This window comes from Perca flavescens, chromosome 21 (assembly GCF_004354835.1).
Source record: "Perca flavescens isolate YP-PL-M2 chromosome 21, PFLA_1.0, whole genome shotgun sequence".
Lineage (NCBI taxonomy): Eukaryota > Metazoa > Chordata > Actinopteri > Perciformes > Percidae > Perca > Perca flavescens.
In genome coordinates this window covers 19,619,072-19,638,913 of record NC_041351.1, presented here as the reverse complement: position 1 = coordinate 19,638,913, position 19,842 = coordinate 19,619,072, and the positions used below count along the sequence as shown (strand labels likewise).

The 19,842-nt window shown below is 41.7% G+C and overlaps 1 protein-coding gene across 1 annotated transcript in view; it reads right to left on the bottom strand.

The window, feature by feature from the left end:
• Positions 1–19,842, bottom strand: part of shisa9a (shisa family member 9a) — a 64,737-nt gene that overhangs the window by 7,056 nt on the left and 37,839 nt on the right. The window contains exons 4-5 of the mRNA XM_028568581.1: positions 7,288–7,373; positions 7,128–7,188 (exon numbers count right to left, since the gene is read on the bottom strand). Of these exons, the coding sequence (XP_028424382.1) occupies positions 7,128–7,188; positions 7,288–7,373 (147 nt within the window). The remainder of the gene's footprint in view (positions 1–7,127; positions 7,189–7,287; positions 7,374–19,842) is intronic.

Sequence of the window (19,842 nt, the reverse complement as noted above, 5' to 3'; positions counted from 1 at the left end):
TGAAATCAAAGTGTAATTAACTAACCATTACTGATTACATGTCCTTTGCAAAACAGAAGTTGCTCAATGTGTTCCGGAGTAAAGAAGTAAAGAAAAGTGGTGCACTGGAGAGGGCAGTTTCTGCTGCAACAGAACCCATGGTTTTGCACAGTGCTGTACTGGTTCAGGTCTTTGCAGCAAAAGATACTGCAAAACCGACCAGCGCCAACCCGCCGAGCATCAAGTCCATTTCACACATCCACTTTAAATGTGAAATTATCTTGACATTACCCAGCAGGAGCTGTATGTGAGAACCCAAATGTCTGAATCTGACCAGAATTTGGTTGTTTGGGCCACACCAAAGTTTGAATGAGCTTTCACACCATCCCAAACTAACTGGACTATCCAAGAAAATGCTCCAGGGTTTGGTTTAAATGGACCAAACTGCCAAGGTGTGAAAGCAACCTTCCTTAAGTGTGATGTGGAAACTACACTGAGAATGGCTTTATCAGTGGAGTAGGAGACGTTTTGTGTCCAGTAGTTCAACTTTTTAAATTTATAAGTATTTTTATAGATTCTAGATTTTTTTAATAAGGGAAAAGGAGTAGATGTCATTTTAAAATGTTTTCAACCAGGTCATTTTTTTTTACATAGCTTAAAAAAAAGTCTGAAAGAGATCTTGAACATTTTGAACGCAAAAATAACATTTGATTTTGTCTCTTCAGATTTGATTTTGTTATTTCTAGCTGTATGTTGTGTTTTTAATGCTTTTAGTGTTTCAAAGGACAAGTACATTTAAATACTGTCACTGTATTGGGCCCTATCTTGCACATGGCGCAGCGCAAAGCCCGACGCTTTGCTAGTTTAAGACCGACGCAGTTCTCAATTTCCCGTCCAGCGCCCGCGTCGTTTAGACGGCAAATGCCCCTGCGCCTATCTGTGCGCCTCGAGTTGTGTTCAGGTGAATTCTTGGAGTATTGCTATCTTGAGGCAGCGGAAAGTGATCGCGTCATTGGCCAACAAAAACCTGTTCTGAAGTCGATAATGCAGTATTTCATTGTTAATTTAACAGTGCATAAAGCTTGTTACACACACACAGGGCAGCAGCACACTGACGTGCAAAAGATTGAAAATAAAAATATTACAATGTGAAATAGTATTATGATATAATCTGCTTCACGCACGAGCAGATCAATTTCTTCTCCTGAAAATCTCTCATTCCTGCTCAGCAAACCCGCCATTATAATAGCAATGCGCCAAGGTACAAACAGGCCTTGCTTTTAAAGGGGTGATAGAATGATTATATAGAGTATTTCACACTGTTCCTTATGTTCTCCTAATTAGGTATGTAACATTGGTTGGGCTGAAAATGGCCTGGTTGATATTTTATTGGCCCTTATGCATCCCTGTGTTTTTGCCCTATTTGTAACAAGAGCTTTTCTTCCAAATATGGTATGCTCGTGAATATTTAGATGAGCTGCACGCTGATTGGTTGAGCAAATTGCCATAGGCAGACATTAGAGATGCGCGCTGATTGGTTGAGCGAATCCCCAATACACACACATTAGAGAAGCGACAGAATCTCATATTCCAGACACTGCAATGTTTCATTACCAAATTCACTTCTGAGACTTTTTTATGTGAGAAATCAACTATATAAAGCTCAAATATGGGCCGTTTTACAAAAATTGATGGCTAATTGCAAATATGGTAAGACTGTGTGTCGGACTTCAGCGGCAGTGCTGCTGCCTCGCCGCCCGACCTGCCTTCCTTCACAGACCCCGGCCTGCTGTGAGCTCCGTTAGGCTGGCAGCCCTGACAGAGCTCCAGGGGCCTGTAACTCCTCTCTTCCTGCTAGCTAAATGGCCCGTTGTGTGAGAGTGAGAGCGCGGTCAGCGAGCTTGTTACACCAGCAATCTCTTACCACATGTTACACACAATGTCACGCCACTTAGCTATACAACATATACCTAAATGTCTTATAAAGCTTACAACGGTGTCCGATTTCAAGTTAATTAATATTTGTGAAGTTTAGCTAGGTGTTTCGTTAGCTGCGACTGTCCCTTCAATCCTATCTATGTGTAGCTACAAATCACGGATAGTTAGCTTCATTTTTGGTCGTAATTCGAGTATATTTACAGTTTGAATTTCGTCACGCCAGTTATACAACATCTAACTAAATGTTTTATAAAGCTTACAACGGTGTCCGATTTCAAGTTAACCCTCGTATTATGTTAAGGGTCAATTTGACCCATTTGCGTTTTTGTGTTGACCAAAATACTGGTTAACCTATTTTTTTCTTCATGAAATTGTATGACATTTCCTCATTTAGGGTCATGAACTTGTTCATAAAATCTGGACACATGTGTAGTGGAATGTCTGTTCAGAGTTTGTATACAAAGATGATGTTGCGGGTCATTTTGACCCAGAGACTTTCAACACCCATTTAGAACCAGGTGTGTGTGTGTGTGTGTGTGTGTGTGTGTGTGTGTGTGTGTGTGTGTGTGTGTGTGTGTGTGTGTGTGTGTGTGTGTGTGTGTGTGTGTGTGTGTATAAAGGAGGAGGAGCTTTCTCGCGCTTGTCCTCTTCTCTGTTGTAATGTCATCTCTTTGACACACACACTACAAAATGAGCTCCAAAAGGTTTGCAACTGAAGAAGTTTTAGCACAGATTTTTGATGGTAATAGTGATGTAGAGGAAGAGGTTTTCAGAGTCAGAGGATCTTTCAGAGACCGAGAACAATGCTATTGACGATCCGGATTGTGAATTTTCCTATGATGAAGAGGATTCAGGGGACCAGTCTGGTGTAGTATACATTAGCTGAAAACAATGGGCAGCAATCATCCTCAACATGGACAGCTAAAGATGGTAACATAAAATGGTCAACATCACCACACTGACGCCAAGACAGACTGTCATCAAAATGACTCCAAGCCCCACAAGATTTTCTGCCACACTAGTTGATGATATTCAATCACCATTTCATCTCTTCAATAGATAGGATAATAGTGGACATGACCAACTTGCAGGGGAGGTGTGTATTTGAAGAGAAATGGAAGCCACTGGATCAGATTGACTTGCATGCATACATTGAAATCCTAGTCCTGCTGCATCCACAGTATCCACCCATGTTCTGCAGTGCCATGTTACATCCCGCAACACCCTGCTGTGATGTTCATACGCACAGAGTAGTCAGGATCCGGTATAGGAGACTGCACTACTCAGTATGACACAATGTGCCCTGCTATGACATGAACTTCCATGACTACCTCGAGGTCACTGTTTCATTATCTCTAATGTGACTATTATTTGCCACTGTTCATCACTGTAGTTGTTGGGGTTTTGGAATTTATAGAGTGTGGTCTAGACCTACTCTATCTCTAAAGTGTCTCGAGATAACTCTTGTTATAATTTGATACTATAAATAAAATTGAATTGAATTAAATTGAATAGTATTAGCTGGAGTGTACAAGTCAAAGGGAGAAGCAAATGCCAGTCTGTGGAATGACAAGAGTGGAAGGCCAATATTTCTAGCAACAATGTCTTTGGAGTCAATTTATACGAAAGCTTGGGTGTTCCACAACACCAGAGCTGGTCGACGTGAACGAGACAAACTAGCTGAGATCAGAGATGTATGGGATGAATGGGTCAAAATTGTACCTGTCTTGTACAATCCTGGTCCCCATGTCACTGTAGATGAACACCTTGTTCCATTCAGGGGGTGCTTTCCCTTCTGACAGTACATGCCCAACAAGCCTGCCAAGTATGGCATCAAAATATTGGCATCCTAGGATGCCAAATCTAGCTATGCATGGAATATGCAAGTGCATACTGGAAATGTTTCACTAAATAATTGGTAAAAACAATTTTGGGGGAAAAAAATGTTGTGATGAGGAAAAAAAGGTAGTTTTGAGTGTATTTACACTGTACGGGTCATTTTGACCCGTAACATCATCAATGTCATTTTTTTTCAACATAATACGAGGGTTAATGAATATTTGTGAGCTGTAAGGGTTTCGTTAGCTGCAACTGTCCCTACAATCCTATGTGTATAGATTGCGGCTAGTTAGCTTCATTTTTGGTCGTAATTCGAGTATATTTACAGTTTGAATTTTGTCACGCCACTTACACATCTAACTAAATGTTTTATAAAGCTAACAACGGTGTCCGATTTCAAGTTAATGAATATTTGTGAGCTGTAAGGGTTTCGTTAGCTGCGACTGTCCCTTCAATCCTAGCTGTGTGTAGCTACAAATCACGGATAGTTAGCTTCATTTTTGGCGTATTTCCGAGTATATTTACAGTTTGAATTTCGTCAAGCCAGTTATACAATATCTAACTAAATGTCTTATAAAGCTAACAACGGTGTCCGATTTCAAGTTAATGAATTTTTTTGAATTCCAGAGGAATTCTAAGAAGAGGCTAGCTATTGCTAGACAAGAGGCGTGTATTTCACCGATCGTTTGTTTAAATAACTCAACACATTATAATTACAAACATTATAAGATTAACTTGAACCTGTGGTAAGAGATTGCTAGCGTAACAAGCTCTCTGACCGCGCTCTCACTCACACACACCTGGCATTAGGAAGAGGGGAACTGCAGGCCCTGGAGCTCTGTCAGAGCACCAGCGTTTGGTAGTCCATTATCCAAAAACCGGTGACTTTGCGCGGGTATGGAGTGCTGTGGGCTGCCAGTCGTAACGGAGCTCAATTGAGCTCAGAGCAGGCTGGGGTGTGTGAAGGAAGGCAGGCTGGGCGGCGAGGCAGCAACACAGGCAGCACCGGCGCTGAACTCCGATACACAGTCGGACAAAATTTGCAATTAGCCATCCATTTGAATTAATGAAGACACTAAGTACAACCCTTATGAACCATGCGGCGGCGCCTAAATGCACCTGTGCATGCGCTTCGCGCCGTGTGCTTAGATCGATTAAATAGGGCCCATAGAGTACATTTTTAAGTTGTAATACTTAACAAATTCCAGCAAGTTTGCTAGAATTAGCCCTTTCCTTTTACCTTTTTTTTTCATCAACCTGCCTCATTTTTTTTCTCCCTACAGTTCAGATTTCCCAGTCCCCAGACCGTGTTCTGCATCCATCTGTTGGTTTTTATGCATGGTTGAGATGAAAGGAAATCTGTAACCAAACAGAGTAAGATTTTATTAGTTGGGGAAACAGCGGGGCTGCGTTCCTTCCTCGAATTGCAGCTGCACTGCATTCTGGTCTATTGAAGCTCCTGTCAGTGGAGAAATTGGCATTCTCTCCTATGATGGATTCATTCTCTCTTGGTTGAATATTGGTGCAAAATATTGACTAAAGAAAGAATCCCTTTGTTCTCTGATCCTCGGGGTCCAACACCAAGACGTCTTCTGTTGGCATTTCATATAATGGAACAATTTTCTGCAATCAAACACCGCTGTAGCTGAAAATATCGGTTGTGTGATGTCTATATTTGGCCTGTTATCTGGGAATGAACAAAAATACACCACCAAACAATATGACAACAGATGCCAGGGTCCAGGACTCAGGATGACAGTGTCAAACACCATTTTGATTAACGTTCTTACAGGGTGGCTTTCCTTAAAGCTCCGACATAATGTGACCACCTATCACTTTGCTATTCATCTGCTTCTTTGTTTTCAATTTCACTGGCAGTTATTTAAACTGCTAATATAATAACCCAACATCGTCTTGCTTCCAGGGCACAAAGCAGTGCTCATCATAATAAACAGGCATGATAATCTATTACCGTAACATGTCTGGGGATGAGTCATTGCCCTCCACATGCAGTGTGGTGGAGGGAATAACATTGAGATTTACAACACAGAGAAAGTTCACACCTACATTTGTCATCTGAATCAAATGTTTTCCTTTCTGCTGCTTGGCATGCAGAGGAAGGCTTTTCAAAGACAATTCTTTTTCTAATAAATTCAGACAAATAGTGTCTGCAGCTGTTTATACAGATATTGTGGATGATATCTGGCGTGAGTGGGCTGAATTCAAGTGAGGGCAGGGTACCTGTCTAGCATAAAGGCACTGAAAAATTAAACTCAATTGGATTGAGGTTATGAAATGGTGATGCCGCTGCCAATAGCATATGGGCACGGTGAGGCGACTTCAAAACAGCTGCACTGGCAAATGAGCTCACTGAATTCGGTAGCGTGCATTAAGCTGTCAAACAGCTGTCAAACAGCTTGATGAGCAGGCTGTTTTTACAGCGCGTCCAGTTTGGTAGTGCAATCGATAACACCTGTCAGATCTGCCTGCAGGACATCGCTCCTGGATGAAAACAAATATTCTTTGTGTTTGGATCACAAAACGTTCAGTGAACTATAATGAAAAAAACAAACCAGTAATTAATAAAAGACTCAAGACTCACTGTCAAGTCAGGATGCATCAGATGGGGGTGACTCGGCTGACAAGAATAAGGGAAGCCCCAAGATTGATTGCGACGATGATGCAACTCCTATATTATATTTAGTATAAGAAAACCTATACCCCCCATTCATTCTTATGAGAGTTGCCCAGTGGCGCATGAAGCCAAAAGAAGTTCTACTTCCTTGTGTAAAATTGCCCGGATGAACGCGGTGCTTCCGCATTACAGGGCCCATGAGCACTAGAGACCTAAGCCGGCCGAGAACGGCTACTTCCAGTTTAGCGTTCCGCTAACTTGCGTGTGGATTAAAAAATGTAATTGTGCGGCTCTACTAGACTTTCCAAATGTTATCGGATCAAATTCTGATGGTTGAAACAAAGTTATTTCGCGCGGGGCTGTGACGCTCTAAAAAGAATTCATCCACTGATCAGACGTGTCGCAATGTGAGTCTATTGGGGAAAAAAAAAAAATGCCATGAGCCATGGGCTTTTTGGGGCCCATGGCATCACGTGAGAGACACAGAAGTTGTAATTCCAATGTTTTGGCCGCTATGTCAAACTGGCTTCAAAGCCCGGTACACTTCCTGGAGGCCTGATGCACCTTCCCCAAACAAGAGCCAGATGCAACGACTGGCAAAATCAATCCGTTTTTTTTCTTTCTTCTTCATAACCAATAGCACAACATCAAGGACACTGCCTAACTCACAGTGTAAAACTGTTCTTCAGTTTGACTTCAAATTTAAAGATAATAAAATCACTTTACAGACACTTACCCACAGCCTTCAGGGAGGCGTACTTGTTGAGATCCTTGTTTTGCTGTTGCTGTTGCTGTTGCTGTTGCTGTTGCTGCTGATGCTGTTGCTGTTGCTGCTGCTGCTGCTGCTGCTGCTGCTGATGATGCTGATGTTGATGCTGTTGCTGCTGTTCGTAGACATGAGCCAGCTGGCTGAGGGCGGGGTAAGGGTGCTGCTGGCCCATGTTGGAGCCCGGCCCCACGCTGTTGTTCATCTGACCGCCCTCTGTGGTTCAAAGACACATGACAGGACCAGGTTAGACTCAGGTTTAGGACGGTACGTGGGAGTGTTGACAATTTGAAGCTCCATTTACAAGCAGTGGTAGAATGTAACTAAGCACATTTACTCAAGTACTGTACTTAAAGGAACACGCTGACTTATTGGGAATTTTGCTTATTCACCGTAACCCCCAGAGTAAGACGAGTCTATACATACCTTTCTCATCTCCGTGCGTGCTGTAATGCTGTCTGACGGCTCCAGCGGCATCAGGCCAGCACAGAACATGCAGGTGAATGGTTCCAGCAATCCTACTGCTCCGAATAAGTGACAAAATAACACCAACATGTTCCTATTTACATGTTGTGATTTATAGAGTGACAGCGTGTACAAAAAACAACGTAACATGAGACACAGCCGTCTTCTAACTGTAAACAAACCGGGAACTATATTCTCAGGCGGAAGAATATAGTACTTGGGCGGAGTGATATGCTCGCAGCAAGCCTGTCTGAGAATATAGTTCCCGGTTTGTTTACTGTTAGAAGATGGCTGTGTCTCATGTTACGGTGTTTTTTGTACACGCTGTGACTATACAAATCACAAAATGTAAATAGGAACATGTTGGCGTTATTTTGTAATTTTTTTCACAATTGGGAGCAGTAGGCTAGTTGGAACCAGTTACCTGATGGATCTGTGCTGGGCTAAGCTAATGCTGGAACCGTCAGACAGCGTTACAGCACGCACGGAGATGAGAAGGGTATGTATCGACTTTTCTTACTCTGGGGGTTACGGTGAATAAGCTTAATTCCCAATAAGTCGGCGTGTTCCTTTAAGTACACATTTGAGGTACTTGTACTTGACTTGAGTCTTTTCTTTTCATGCCACTTTCTACTTCTACTCCGCTACATTTCAGAAAGAAATGTTGTACTTTTTACTCCACTGCATTAATCTGGCAGCTTTAATTACTAGTTACTTTACAAATTAAAATGTTTGCAGACAAAAAAGACATGTAGTTTATAGAATATGATTATTATAAATTAAACTACCTAACAATATATAGACCTACAAGTACAGCCAAAATTATTAGCCAATTAAACACTTTGTCGATTGCTTCTAGTTCCAGTTTCTAAAATGTGAGGATTTTTCAGCATTGAACACTTTTACTTTTTATACTTGAAGTGCATTTTCCTGATTGTATATACATACTTTTACTTAAGTAACATTTTCATTGCAGGACATTTACTTGTAACAGTGTCATTTTACAGTGCAGTATTAGTACTTTTACTTAAGTAAAGGATCTGAATACTTCTTCCACCATGTTTACAAGCATCCACTTATATAACACCCCCTCCTCCCCCCCCTTTTTTCTACTGCCTTGATATACTGCTTTAGAAATGACGTACATGCTGCACAATTCTCAGGACACATTAACACCTATTCATGCCAGTACCATTAGCTGATGGACTCTTGCCATCATTCTACAGCTGCAGCCTTCTTACCATATATGTCACACTGCCTAAACACATTTGGACAGAATCCAGATATTATATATATGTACACTAAAAAGCTGCATCTGCTGTCTATTACATGAGGTTTTACCAATACTGACATGTATGTCAGTATTAGAGCTGGAACGCTCATGTCCAACAGTGTGTGTGTGTGTGTGTGTGTGTGTGTGTGTGTGTGTGTGTGTGTGTGTGTGTGTGTGTGTGTGTGTGTGTGTGTAAAGTAAGAGAGGGAGAGGACAGAGAGATTTCAATATATTGCTGAGCTGACATTTTTTAATGAACATTAACAGCCTAAATGTGGAATTGAACTGCAATAAATGAAGAGCTTTGGACTTTATAGACACGTCCTAATTCCTGGTGTGAGGTACTGTGTTTTCCACAGATGCTCAAGATATCTCACCATGAAAGAAGTTTGACTTTTAAAGATGTCTTTGCTTCCTTGCTGTCTAGTTTTGATGCACTCTGAATTGCAACTGTGGTGTTCAGGTTTTCTGGCTGACGCAATATGAAGATATATATATATATATTTTGTTCCTTTTTTTTGCATTTAGTTGATCTACTCCACAATCTTTTTCCATGTTTCCTTTTACTATAATTATCTATTAATATGTGAAGAAGTTTCGGCTTTAAAAGGAATTAACTCATTTTTGCAACCTGCTAAATGTTATAGGAAGTAACAGTCTTATATTAAATAAAATCTCCTGGTTGCAAAATTGGCTAATGCATTCCCTGATTTAAAAAGCAATTATTACATTTTAAAACGTGTGTTGAATGTATGAGTGTACTGTCCAACATCTTTGCAGCACATAAAGCTAGAAATAAGCCGGTGCCTCTAAATCACATCAAATCATCAGTAAAACATATGTTGAAGATTTACAAGAAATTCAGTAAGCTTTCCAGTATGTTCTGATTGTGATAGCAGCCAATCAGACCTCCAAAGCCCCAGCACATTCTCAAAGTAGCCCTCTCAACCATGGCCATATTTGATTAGTGAATGGATCAGCCCTCCTGCACCTAAAGCTGCAGCTCCTCTGGAAGTTTCAGGAAACCAGATGGCATCAGTACAGATGGATATGAAGGGCGGCGCCGGCAGCTCGACAGAGTTGTACGAGAGCGGTTGGGGAAGTGTGGCAGTCTGACTTTAAAGCACAGCTTAATGTCAAAATATGTGTGGGAACTCAGAGGACACTCTCTTCAGCATTGTTCTCTCGCTGCACTGAGTCTGACAGATAATTGCAAATTCCTGTTCCTGAAGGCAAAGGTATAGCCTTGCTAAGTGAATACATTCTGTTAAAAGCCCCAAACTTCCACTTGATAATTTGAGACATTAGAACAACTTAAAAGACGGAGAGTAAGAGGAAGGAACGACAGGGAGAAAAATGAAATGGAGAGAAAGGGAGAGGGGATGCATAAAGAAATGAAGATAGAGAAAAGAAAGTTAGAAAAATGGCTGCTAGAGAAATATAGGAGGTATGTGGAGCACAGAGGGATCTGAACATAATCCATTTGGTGTTTTAAGCCCACAACGTCGTCTTCCAGGCAGCACTGTGTGGAAGGCACTAGGGTTAGGCAATGGTTAGGGTCAAGGGGGTAAGCTTCGCTTCAGAACTCGAACCTCCTATTTTGATGCTACAAAGCGAACACCTCCCGTTAGCATTCCATTGACTGCCATTCATTTTGACGTCACTTTGACAGCAAATAACTTTACATCTGAAGCGTTTAAAGACTCTATTTGTCCATTGTTCATTTCTAAAGAAACACGACAATGTATAAAAGGCTCCATTACCTTGTACCTCCACCAGGGGTGGTGATGGCGCAGTGGATATGACGTGTGCCTTTGGTGTGGGAGATCCAGAGGCATGCAACCTCTGACATATAGCAATTGTAAGTCGCTTTGGATAAAAGTGTCAGCTAAATGACGTGTAATGTACCTCACGTTATGGCTCCGTAGCAAATGTTTTTGTAAAAATAGGCTAACAATTGTGTCATAACCAAGTGACTTACTGTCGCATAGTAGAGGAATTACTGTATAGTACAGGAGAAGCTTGCAGACAGTGTCAACTTACATGAGCTGTTTAAGTTTAATTACTAATGTTAACTGGCATTTTAGTTAGCAGTAATTAGCCTATGTTATCTCCTTACATATACCTATGCTCTCCGTCTCTGCAAGATTGGGAATGATTGAGATTTCTCTTGGCACAGCTACCAGAAGACTTACAACTTTCAGACAGGTTGCTCACGTCACATTTACGTCGTCTCTCTCAGTTGGAGGCTGCGCAGTAACGCTCAGCGCTCACCGGAAAAGTGCTTCTAATATCCTTCACTGGTCTCCGTCCAGAGCAACGGGATCTGTTGGTCCAGTTTATATATGTCAAGGTTTAGGGTTAAGGATAGGGTCAGGTGCCTTAAAGTCGACGGTCGCAGCGCTGCCTTGAAGTCGAAGGTGGGGGCTTAAAACACCATCGAGCGCAGAAAGCACAAAAATATAGACGGACAGTAAAAGGTAGACAATCTCAACAGTGATACAAACTCTTTCTCCCCTTCCTTCTCCTTTCAGCCCTCTTATAGGTGCTCATACAGATGGCCTTTTGTTGCTCCACGGCAAACAGAAGGGGCACTGTTGAGCCAAGAGGTGCGCTCAAAGGCCTTAAACCTGCAAAGTCCAACTGTCAAGCAAAGCAAGTTGTGTTGTGTTACTAATTAATTACTTAGCCCTGGCACTGACTCAAAAACCCCACATACACACACCTACACACATACACTGACTGACAAGGTAGAGAGAAAGTAGAGACAATTATGAAGAGCATCAGAGTGCGAGACAGCGTGACGCGTGAGGTGTAGAAGAAAGAATAAAAGACAGTATTCCCCAATGTGATGAAACGTCCTATGGTGCTTCATGAAAAAGAAAAGAAAGGTGTGGTGTGAGTTCATGTAGACATCTGGCTTACTAAAGGCCTACGTGGATTTAGGTAAATGGAAACAAAAGGCACTGATTCACCTTTCACCTTTCATGCATCAAATAGACACTCTCCAAAAACCATTTACTTCAGTCACGATGAAAGCCAGTCTCTCTGCTTTATTGTTCATAGGTGGCCAAAATGACTGGCACGAGGTCACCAATTTTCTCATTTCATAATGGATTTTGCCTGGTTGTAGCGCACAATTGTAAAATGCAATATCCTATCAAAGCACTGGTCCACCTCCTTGTTTGCAGGCACTCTGCCATGGACTGGCTCGCAGTGAATCATAAACAGTCATGTATTTATACTAAATTGTGATTGTCTGCAAATGATTTATGTTGATAATAAATCAAAATCTGTTGAGATAATATTTAAAAACAAATGTCATTAGAGAGACAATGAACACAATGTACTGGACTCATGTCTGTTATGGATGTGACAAGCTGGCGATTCAAATTATAGCCTCAGTGAGCCACAGATAAACATCTGGCAACTGTGGTGCATTTTTGGCTTAAAGAAATAACTGGACATTTTGGGAAATATACTTTTCACTTCTTTTTTTTTTTTTTTTTTTTTTTTAAGATTATTTTTTGGGGGCATTTTCAGCCTTTATTTTGACAGGACAGCTGAAGACATGAAAGGGGAGAGAGAGGGAGGGGGGAATGAAATGCAGCGAAGGGCCGGAGGTCGGAGTCGAACCCGGGCCCGCTGCGTCGAGGAGTAAACCTCTATATATATGGGTGCCCGCTCTACCAACTGAGGTATCTGGGCGCCTGCACATTTCACTTCTTTGGTGCAGAGTTAGATGAGAGGATTGATAGCACTCGTAAGTGCATGAAATATGTAGCTAAAACAACCTTTGGCTTTTTCGGGTCTTCCAGATCTGCGCTCTCTGAGTCTCTGCAGTGTCATTGCAGCCAGGGAATGACTGTGACGGCACTGCAGCGGCACTTTCTACCTATATACAGTAGGCTCTAGTTCAGTCAGACGACTCACGTTTGAAATGTTTATTATAACAGCAGAACATTGTGTTTGGCGGCCAGACTCCGACCTCATCACTCCCTGCAGTATGAGTTTACACGAGATATTTGGGAGTGATGATAAAGTAGCTTTTCCCTTGGCTGGAGAATGCAGGTGGATGCTGGGGTGGTGGTGGTGGGGCTAACAGCAGGCAGCAATACAGGTGCAGGGCAGCAGCAGCATTGGCAAGGCAGAGATGGGGAATTTGTGTAGCTTAAATAGACCGCCAAATTGAGGGTTTGTGTTTGGTAAATGATACGGAGAGTGTCACGTGTGTGTACACAGTGCAGCTCGAGTTGACTGCCTGAACTAGCACGCAGGCGTCGCCCCATTTCTGACATCACAACCGTACGGAAGTTCTGACGGCTCATTTAAAGGCAGCGCTTTGGAAAACGGGCTGTGTGCATTTCTATGTGGATTGAGCGTTTTGATACTTTCACAGTATTTATATAGCACCTTGATTTGCTTTAAAACCCCCCCCAAAAAAGACATGTGGAAACAAAAGCAAAGTGAACCACATTCAAATACAAAATTGCACTTCTACACAGTTAATTGTTAATGTATTATAATCATCTGCTGCTGCAACTTCTCCATGTTGGTGTTCACATTCACATTCAAGATTGTGTAGCAGTGCTGTTAGAGTTACAACAGATGTGGTTTTGGATGTATTGGACACATTTTCTGAAACTGATCACATAAATAAATATAAATAGAAGCTAATTGTCCCATAAGAGGAATTCTTTGCCAATGTATCTCTATTGCTCATGCATTAGAGCCACGACATAGATTAATGCAGTGTACTGCTGCTCCCTGTCCACAATCTTTTCTCCTGCAGTTCTCTTTGCTTACAAAGTGCTATCATTATTTCATGTTTATAGAAACACTGTGTTAGCTCTCAGTTGACAAGGATGAAAGTGGATGGAAATTTGAGCCGAAATACATATAATTGCCGACCTCGCCTCATGCAATCTTAAAAATTTTCTGCTGCTATTGCTCCAGGATGTCGTTGTAAAAACCTCTCATCCATGCGTTTTGATCTGAGTGAAAGGGTCGCACACAAACACAGCAACCTGATGACATCATCACATTATGAACCCATTTGCCAGGATGACTGACATGTGTCACCAGGATGCCCATCTGGATGATGAAAAGGATGCAGTGGGAGTCTGCTGGTGTGGTCACAGTGTGTCACCAGGCCGAACCAAAACACACTCCTTCTCTAAGGTCACCACAGCCTTTTAACTAGCTTCAGAGACAGATTTAATTCCTTCTTCTTGAAGATTTCTCCCAAGATTAGGGCTGCAGCAAACTACAAAGAAAGAAAAATAAATTGGATACAGTTGACAAGCAGCGGCAATTACAAGCCCATTGTGTTTGGGCCAAACAAAATGGAAACTAAAGACAAAACTTAGATGCCACAACAATGCTTCTCTAGGGTTGGGGGAAAAAAAATGGATTCAGCACTATCTTGATATTTTACGTGGCAATACTGTATCGATACACGGATGTCAAGTATCATTCTTTTATTATAGAAACTGCACATGAGAATTAAACTTTTTGCTACTCAAACTCAATTGCTTTTTCAGTCCACTAGATGGTTTATCATTTTAGATAAAACTGATGTTGACAAAGTTTTCCTTTGGGGACCAGTGTTGGGGAAGTTACTTTTAAAAAGTAGTGTTTGCTCGTTACTCGTTACTTCTTAAAAAAAAGAATCCGTTACTTTACTTAGTTACCCCCTATGGAAAGTAACTTTTTACTTTACTCGTTACTTTTACATTACTTTTAAAAGCAGGCGTCTCTGTCAGAGACTGAAGTTAATTATACAGAAGCTATCTTTGACCATAAAGCCAATCTATGGTTTATCAGTGAAGTGTCTCAACTACACTGCAGACTGGATTCTCTACTCACAGAGTGACGGCTGATTCATTATGAAAGAGTCCAGCGCGGGTTGAATGCAGATCAGCAGGTCATCGGCGTTACACGGTGTTAGTGTATGTAATGTCCAGTGTTGGGAAAGTTCACCTTCTACATTAACTAGTTCAAAGTTCAGTTCACAAATTTGAAAATGAACTAGTTCAGTTCATAGTTCATACTTCAAAATTTTGAACTAAGTTCACAGTTCCAATAATGAACTAGTTCTAGGGCTGGGCGATATGGAGAAAATCAAATATCACGATATTTTTTGACCAAATACCTTGATATCGATACCGCAGCGACATTGTAGTGCCTATTAGACTACTGGTGCTTTCACAAAATATTTACCCAGTGAGATTTTTGATAAATAATCATCAGTAATGCAGATATAATGACTAAATGGGTAAAGGCAAATAATATAACAGTTGCAACAGTCTGGTAAGTTCAGAAAATGACATCACTTTACGGTAATGCAGCCTTTAAAACCAGGAAAAGACAACACAAGCAATATTACGATATCCAAAATCTGAGACGATATCTAGTCTCATATCACGATATCAATATAATATCGATATATTGCCCAGCTCACTAGTTCATAGTTCTGAAACTATGCGTCAGATTTCATCTTCATATCCAATGAGTTCAACTTGCCATTTCAGGTTTACTGTGGATGTGACGTGCAGATTTTCTTTTTGAAAGCCAGCAGGCAAAGTTTGCACAGAAATGTACGATTTTTCACATCTTCACCGGCTTTGTCATAAAACTCGTTTAAATGATCATACAACGTCTCCTTGTTGCTTCGTCGCCTCCTCGCTGCTTTTGGTTTCGATGATGCATGCGGCGGTGCAACACTGGTGGCTGGTGTTGCCAGATTGGGTGTTTTTTCCGCTACATATCAAGGCCTGTTTACGGTGTGTTTTAGCCGGATTTTCGCCTGGAAGGCTCTATAGAAATCTGGCACATTGAACAAAGTTAAACTGAGAGAGCGTGCCGTTCACAGACACCAGAATGAACAAGTTCACAGTAACGTTCAGGCAGTAATACAGTACGTTCAGTTCATGTTAGCCCAAAATATGAACAAGTTCATGAACTATCGTTCAATGAACGCGTTCAGGCACAACGCTGGTAATGTCTGTACCGGTCGCGCAGCTACGATGGTCCGTGCATTGTCATAGACACATGCAGCCTCTTTTCTGGAAATCCTTGCGTGAGAAGGCAGTGTCGCTATCAAATCTGTCCCTGGGAAAAGTAACGTTGTGCCAAATTGAAAAAGGAACTACGCTTTGTTACCAAATTTTCAGTAGTAACGTGTTACACTACTTTTTACCCGAAAAAGTTACGTTACTGTAACAACAACACAGTAACAACACTGTTGGGGACATCCTTTGAAGTTGGAAAAAAGGTAATAAATTGCAATATATCGCAGAATATTACACGTCTGAAATTGCAATAATATCGTATTGCGACATAAGTATTGTGATAATATCGTATCGTGGGGATTCCCTCCCTATTCTCTACATCATAATATACATTTAAGACGTTTTCAGCCACAAAATGCCTTCCTAAGACACTGGCTCTTACTATGGATTTACTGAACATTTCAGCAAAGCTTTAACAATGTAACTGGCACATACAAACAGTCCTGGCAACTGAATACAATAAATGTGTAGCAGTCAAAATGGCCAGGTCAGAACTCATTAAAAAAGCCAACAAATTGAATTAAGAAATCCCAGAAACAGAATTCATTTTAAGAGAAAATTGCTCATTAGAACTCAATAGAACCCTCCACCAAAGTCTAATCACCCAAGTTATTTGGTACTTTGTCAGCCAAGCTGTACTAGATCGATGACAGCTATATACAGTTACTGAGTTTGAGATCATCAGGTCAACAAAATCAATAGGTTTAGTCCTGATTGTACAGCAAATATTGTGTTCATGACAAAGCCCAGAAGATATGTTCAACTGAAAACTGAAAGATTTGGGGGGGGTGGTGCTACAAGACAGAGCCTGAATGCAGTCAGCAAATTTCATATAGCTAAACGTATTTCACATAAAGGACAGTCTGTCCACTATGTGCTCACATAACCTGCAGTTCTTGTTGGAGGCACAACAGGTTCAAACTGGTGGAGCTAATCCTTAATATTGAATTCCTTTATTCATTTGTCCGATTTGTATAAAGACTTTTCAATTGAAAAGGCCCTGGAGCCATACCAGGGATATCAAGGCCCTTTTTTTGCTCACGCAGTTGTTTAGCCATGTGTAGCCATTGCGAACAATGGCTGTCTCATGCCTTGCTTGCGTGTCTGGTGTGAAAGGTGTACACCGATTCTCCACTGGGCATGTCTGTGCTGCGTTACGGCTGCGCCACAGTTTTGTTCCGTCCTCCGCCACGCGCCATACCACACCAGGAGCGTCTCAGAAGCGGAGCCTCTTGCTGCCCGACTCGCAGATTATATTGTCTCTATAAGTACTTTACAGAACAATCACGTGTTTATTAAAAGGTGCCCTGCCACACAAAACCGTTTTTCCTTGTATTTTTTGAAATATGCTAGGTCCATATGTGTTTGTGTTATGTGGTGAATGTGAAAATGAACTGCTACCTCCTCTGCCAGCTCTAGCCACTGAAAAGAAATAAGCAGAGAAATCAGGACAATTACATTACAATCTCATTGGCTAGCTGTTAGCCAATCAAATTCAAATAGCTTAGCTGGTTGAATATTAAATGAGAACTGGCAGAAATCGAGCTGAGTCTTCCTGCAGGCTTTTTTATACCATGCTAGAATGGCTTTAAACAAGGTAACCAAGGCATCTTTTCCACAAAAAATGTTACAGAGTCCATGGTAGAACTTCAGACATCACCACAAAGTAAAGAAATACGTGTGGCAGGGCACCTTAAAGCTAGTATCTACCTTCCACTCCAAGCACTCCTGCAATTTAACTGATTTTTAACTACCAAAATGTAACTAATTTAAAACTTTAATGCCTTTTTTTACCTTTATTTATTCAGGGAAGGTTCACTGAGAGGAAGCCTCTCTTTTGCAGGAACACCCTGATCACATTTACACAGTTCCACATTCATACCTAGAAGCTTCCCAGTACAACCACAGTCTGATCTGCTGGCCACTAAACAGCAGCTGCACTGTGTTGTCCTGATGAAAGGGATTTGTGATGTCTATTATGTTTTTCCAGCTCCAAGATGAATCTCTCGTTATCCATGGTGTTGTAGAGAAGACATAAGCGATACTGGGGTGGAAAATAGGGTTTAGGCTAGCGCACAAACTACAAAAAAAGTTATATTTGCTGCTATAGCTGTCAGTTTTGAGAAATCATGCAGAAACGCTGATGAAATAGCTGTTTTATTGTATTTTCCCACCGAAAAAGGGAATCCACAGTTCTGCCTTCTAATCGAATCCGTTCAGGTACACCAGGTTTCCATAGACAGGTGGGTGTTTTTCCATCTCCCAGCTCATTGAATGGCTGTCAGAAGACTTCTAAAAAGGTCAGCTATTATAATTTTTCTCAAACCTCTGTGTACTTGACAAGATGGACGTCTGGCTTTGCAAGATTACTGCTTCCCAGTATGAAAGATTTATCATTTCCTGTATATAATGTTTTTCTTAAGACCTGCTCCCAACAGGCTGCTTGTAAAAGTATTTTGTAAAAGTGGCTGAATCGTTGCCATGTTACATCAATCACTGACAGGAGGGAGCTGGGAATTTATTTATATAAAGTCGTCATAGGGTACTGCTTCAGGAATTCAGGGTAAAAGCGGTGGATTTGATCATCATGTGGTTTTAAATGTATGCCACCATTGAACCCATTGAAGAAAGAGACATTTACATGAACTCACCCTGCAGGGCGAAGGCGCGGGAATTTCAGGATTACAGTACGTGTGACTGCACTGATGAGACAGCGTGTGGAGGATGAGCTTATGACCGCCAGGTAACAGACAGCAACGCGCCACATGAGCGTGCACTGCAGTGCATAACACCGCAAAGGCCGAGTCGCACAGCACCAACGCGCAAGGATTTCAAAGCCGCGCTGTCTCCCTCGTGGGAAGCCAGATATCCAGTGTGAAGCAGTGAGGCAATCCTCCCGGGGAAGACATGGTATCTGTGCTTTTCTCACGTCCCATTCCGTTTAACTGTGTCCCTTGATGTGTACTATATAAGTTGTGTGTGTGTGTGCAAGAGGAAATGAAGAAGAAAAAAAACAACACAAGAGAGACATCAAGAGAGAGCCAGGGCACATGTATGTAGGAGTGCTTCTCTCTCATGCTTGGCCTGACTCCATCGCTACTGGCTGTACAGTGTAATTTAACTGCTTGTTTGATTCGCCGCCGAAAATTGTAAGCAGCTGACTCATCTATTATTCCCCTCTTTCTCCTCACTCTGCAAATGGATAAACCCTCTTCTTTTCTTCAGCTGCAAAACTGCCTCTCTGTCATTACTCAACCCTCTCCATCTCCCTCTTCCTCTGTCTTGTCATGGCAACAGTATTCTCTCGTGTAGTATTTGCTCTGCAGCACACGGCGAGTTCTCATTGTCCCGCAGTCACCCTCGCCCACATATCAACAGGCAGGCAGGCCGGCTGTACTGTACTGTACTGAAAAAGTCATTGTTATGCAACCTATGTTATGCTGCCTGCTGCTCTGTTGGTCTGTCCATCTCTCTTCACCGTGTCTGCTTGCCTCCTCTGAGCTTGTTCTAGGTCACATCCTAACGGCTTTGTCAGGCATTGTCAAAAAAGCACACATGTTTTATTGAAAGACTTGCTCTAGTTTGGTAAAAAAAAAGGCAGTTTTATCATAGTCACAGTCATATTTGGGTAAAACCGAGCAAAGCATTTCGAAGTTGAAAAGATGTTGACACAAAAGTCTGCTCTGACGATGAAAAACCTGTGTAAATAGAGCCTTGAAATGAAAGATGAGACGTGCGCAGTTGTCCAAAGCTGCTGCCTGTACTGTTTTGTGAAACCGGGAGCGACGGTAAACATCTTTGTGATATTAGCTCAGAACGGTTGTAGGAAAATCCGCGCTCTGGAAATGCATCCTGAGACCACAAACGGACATTC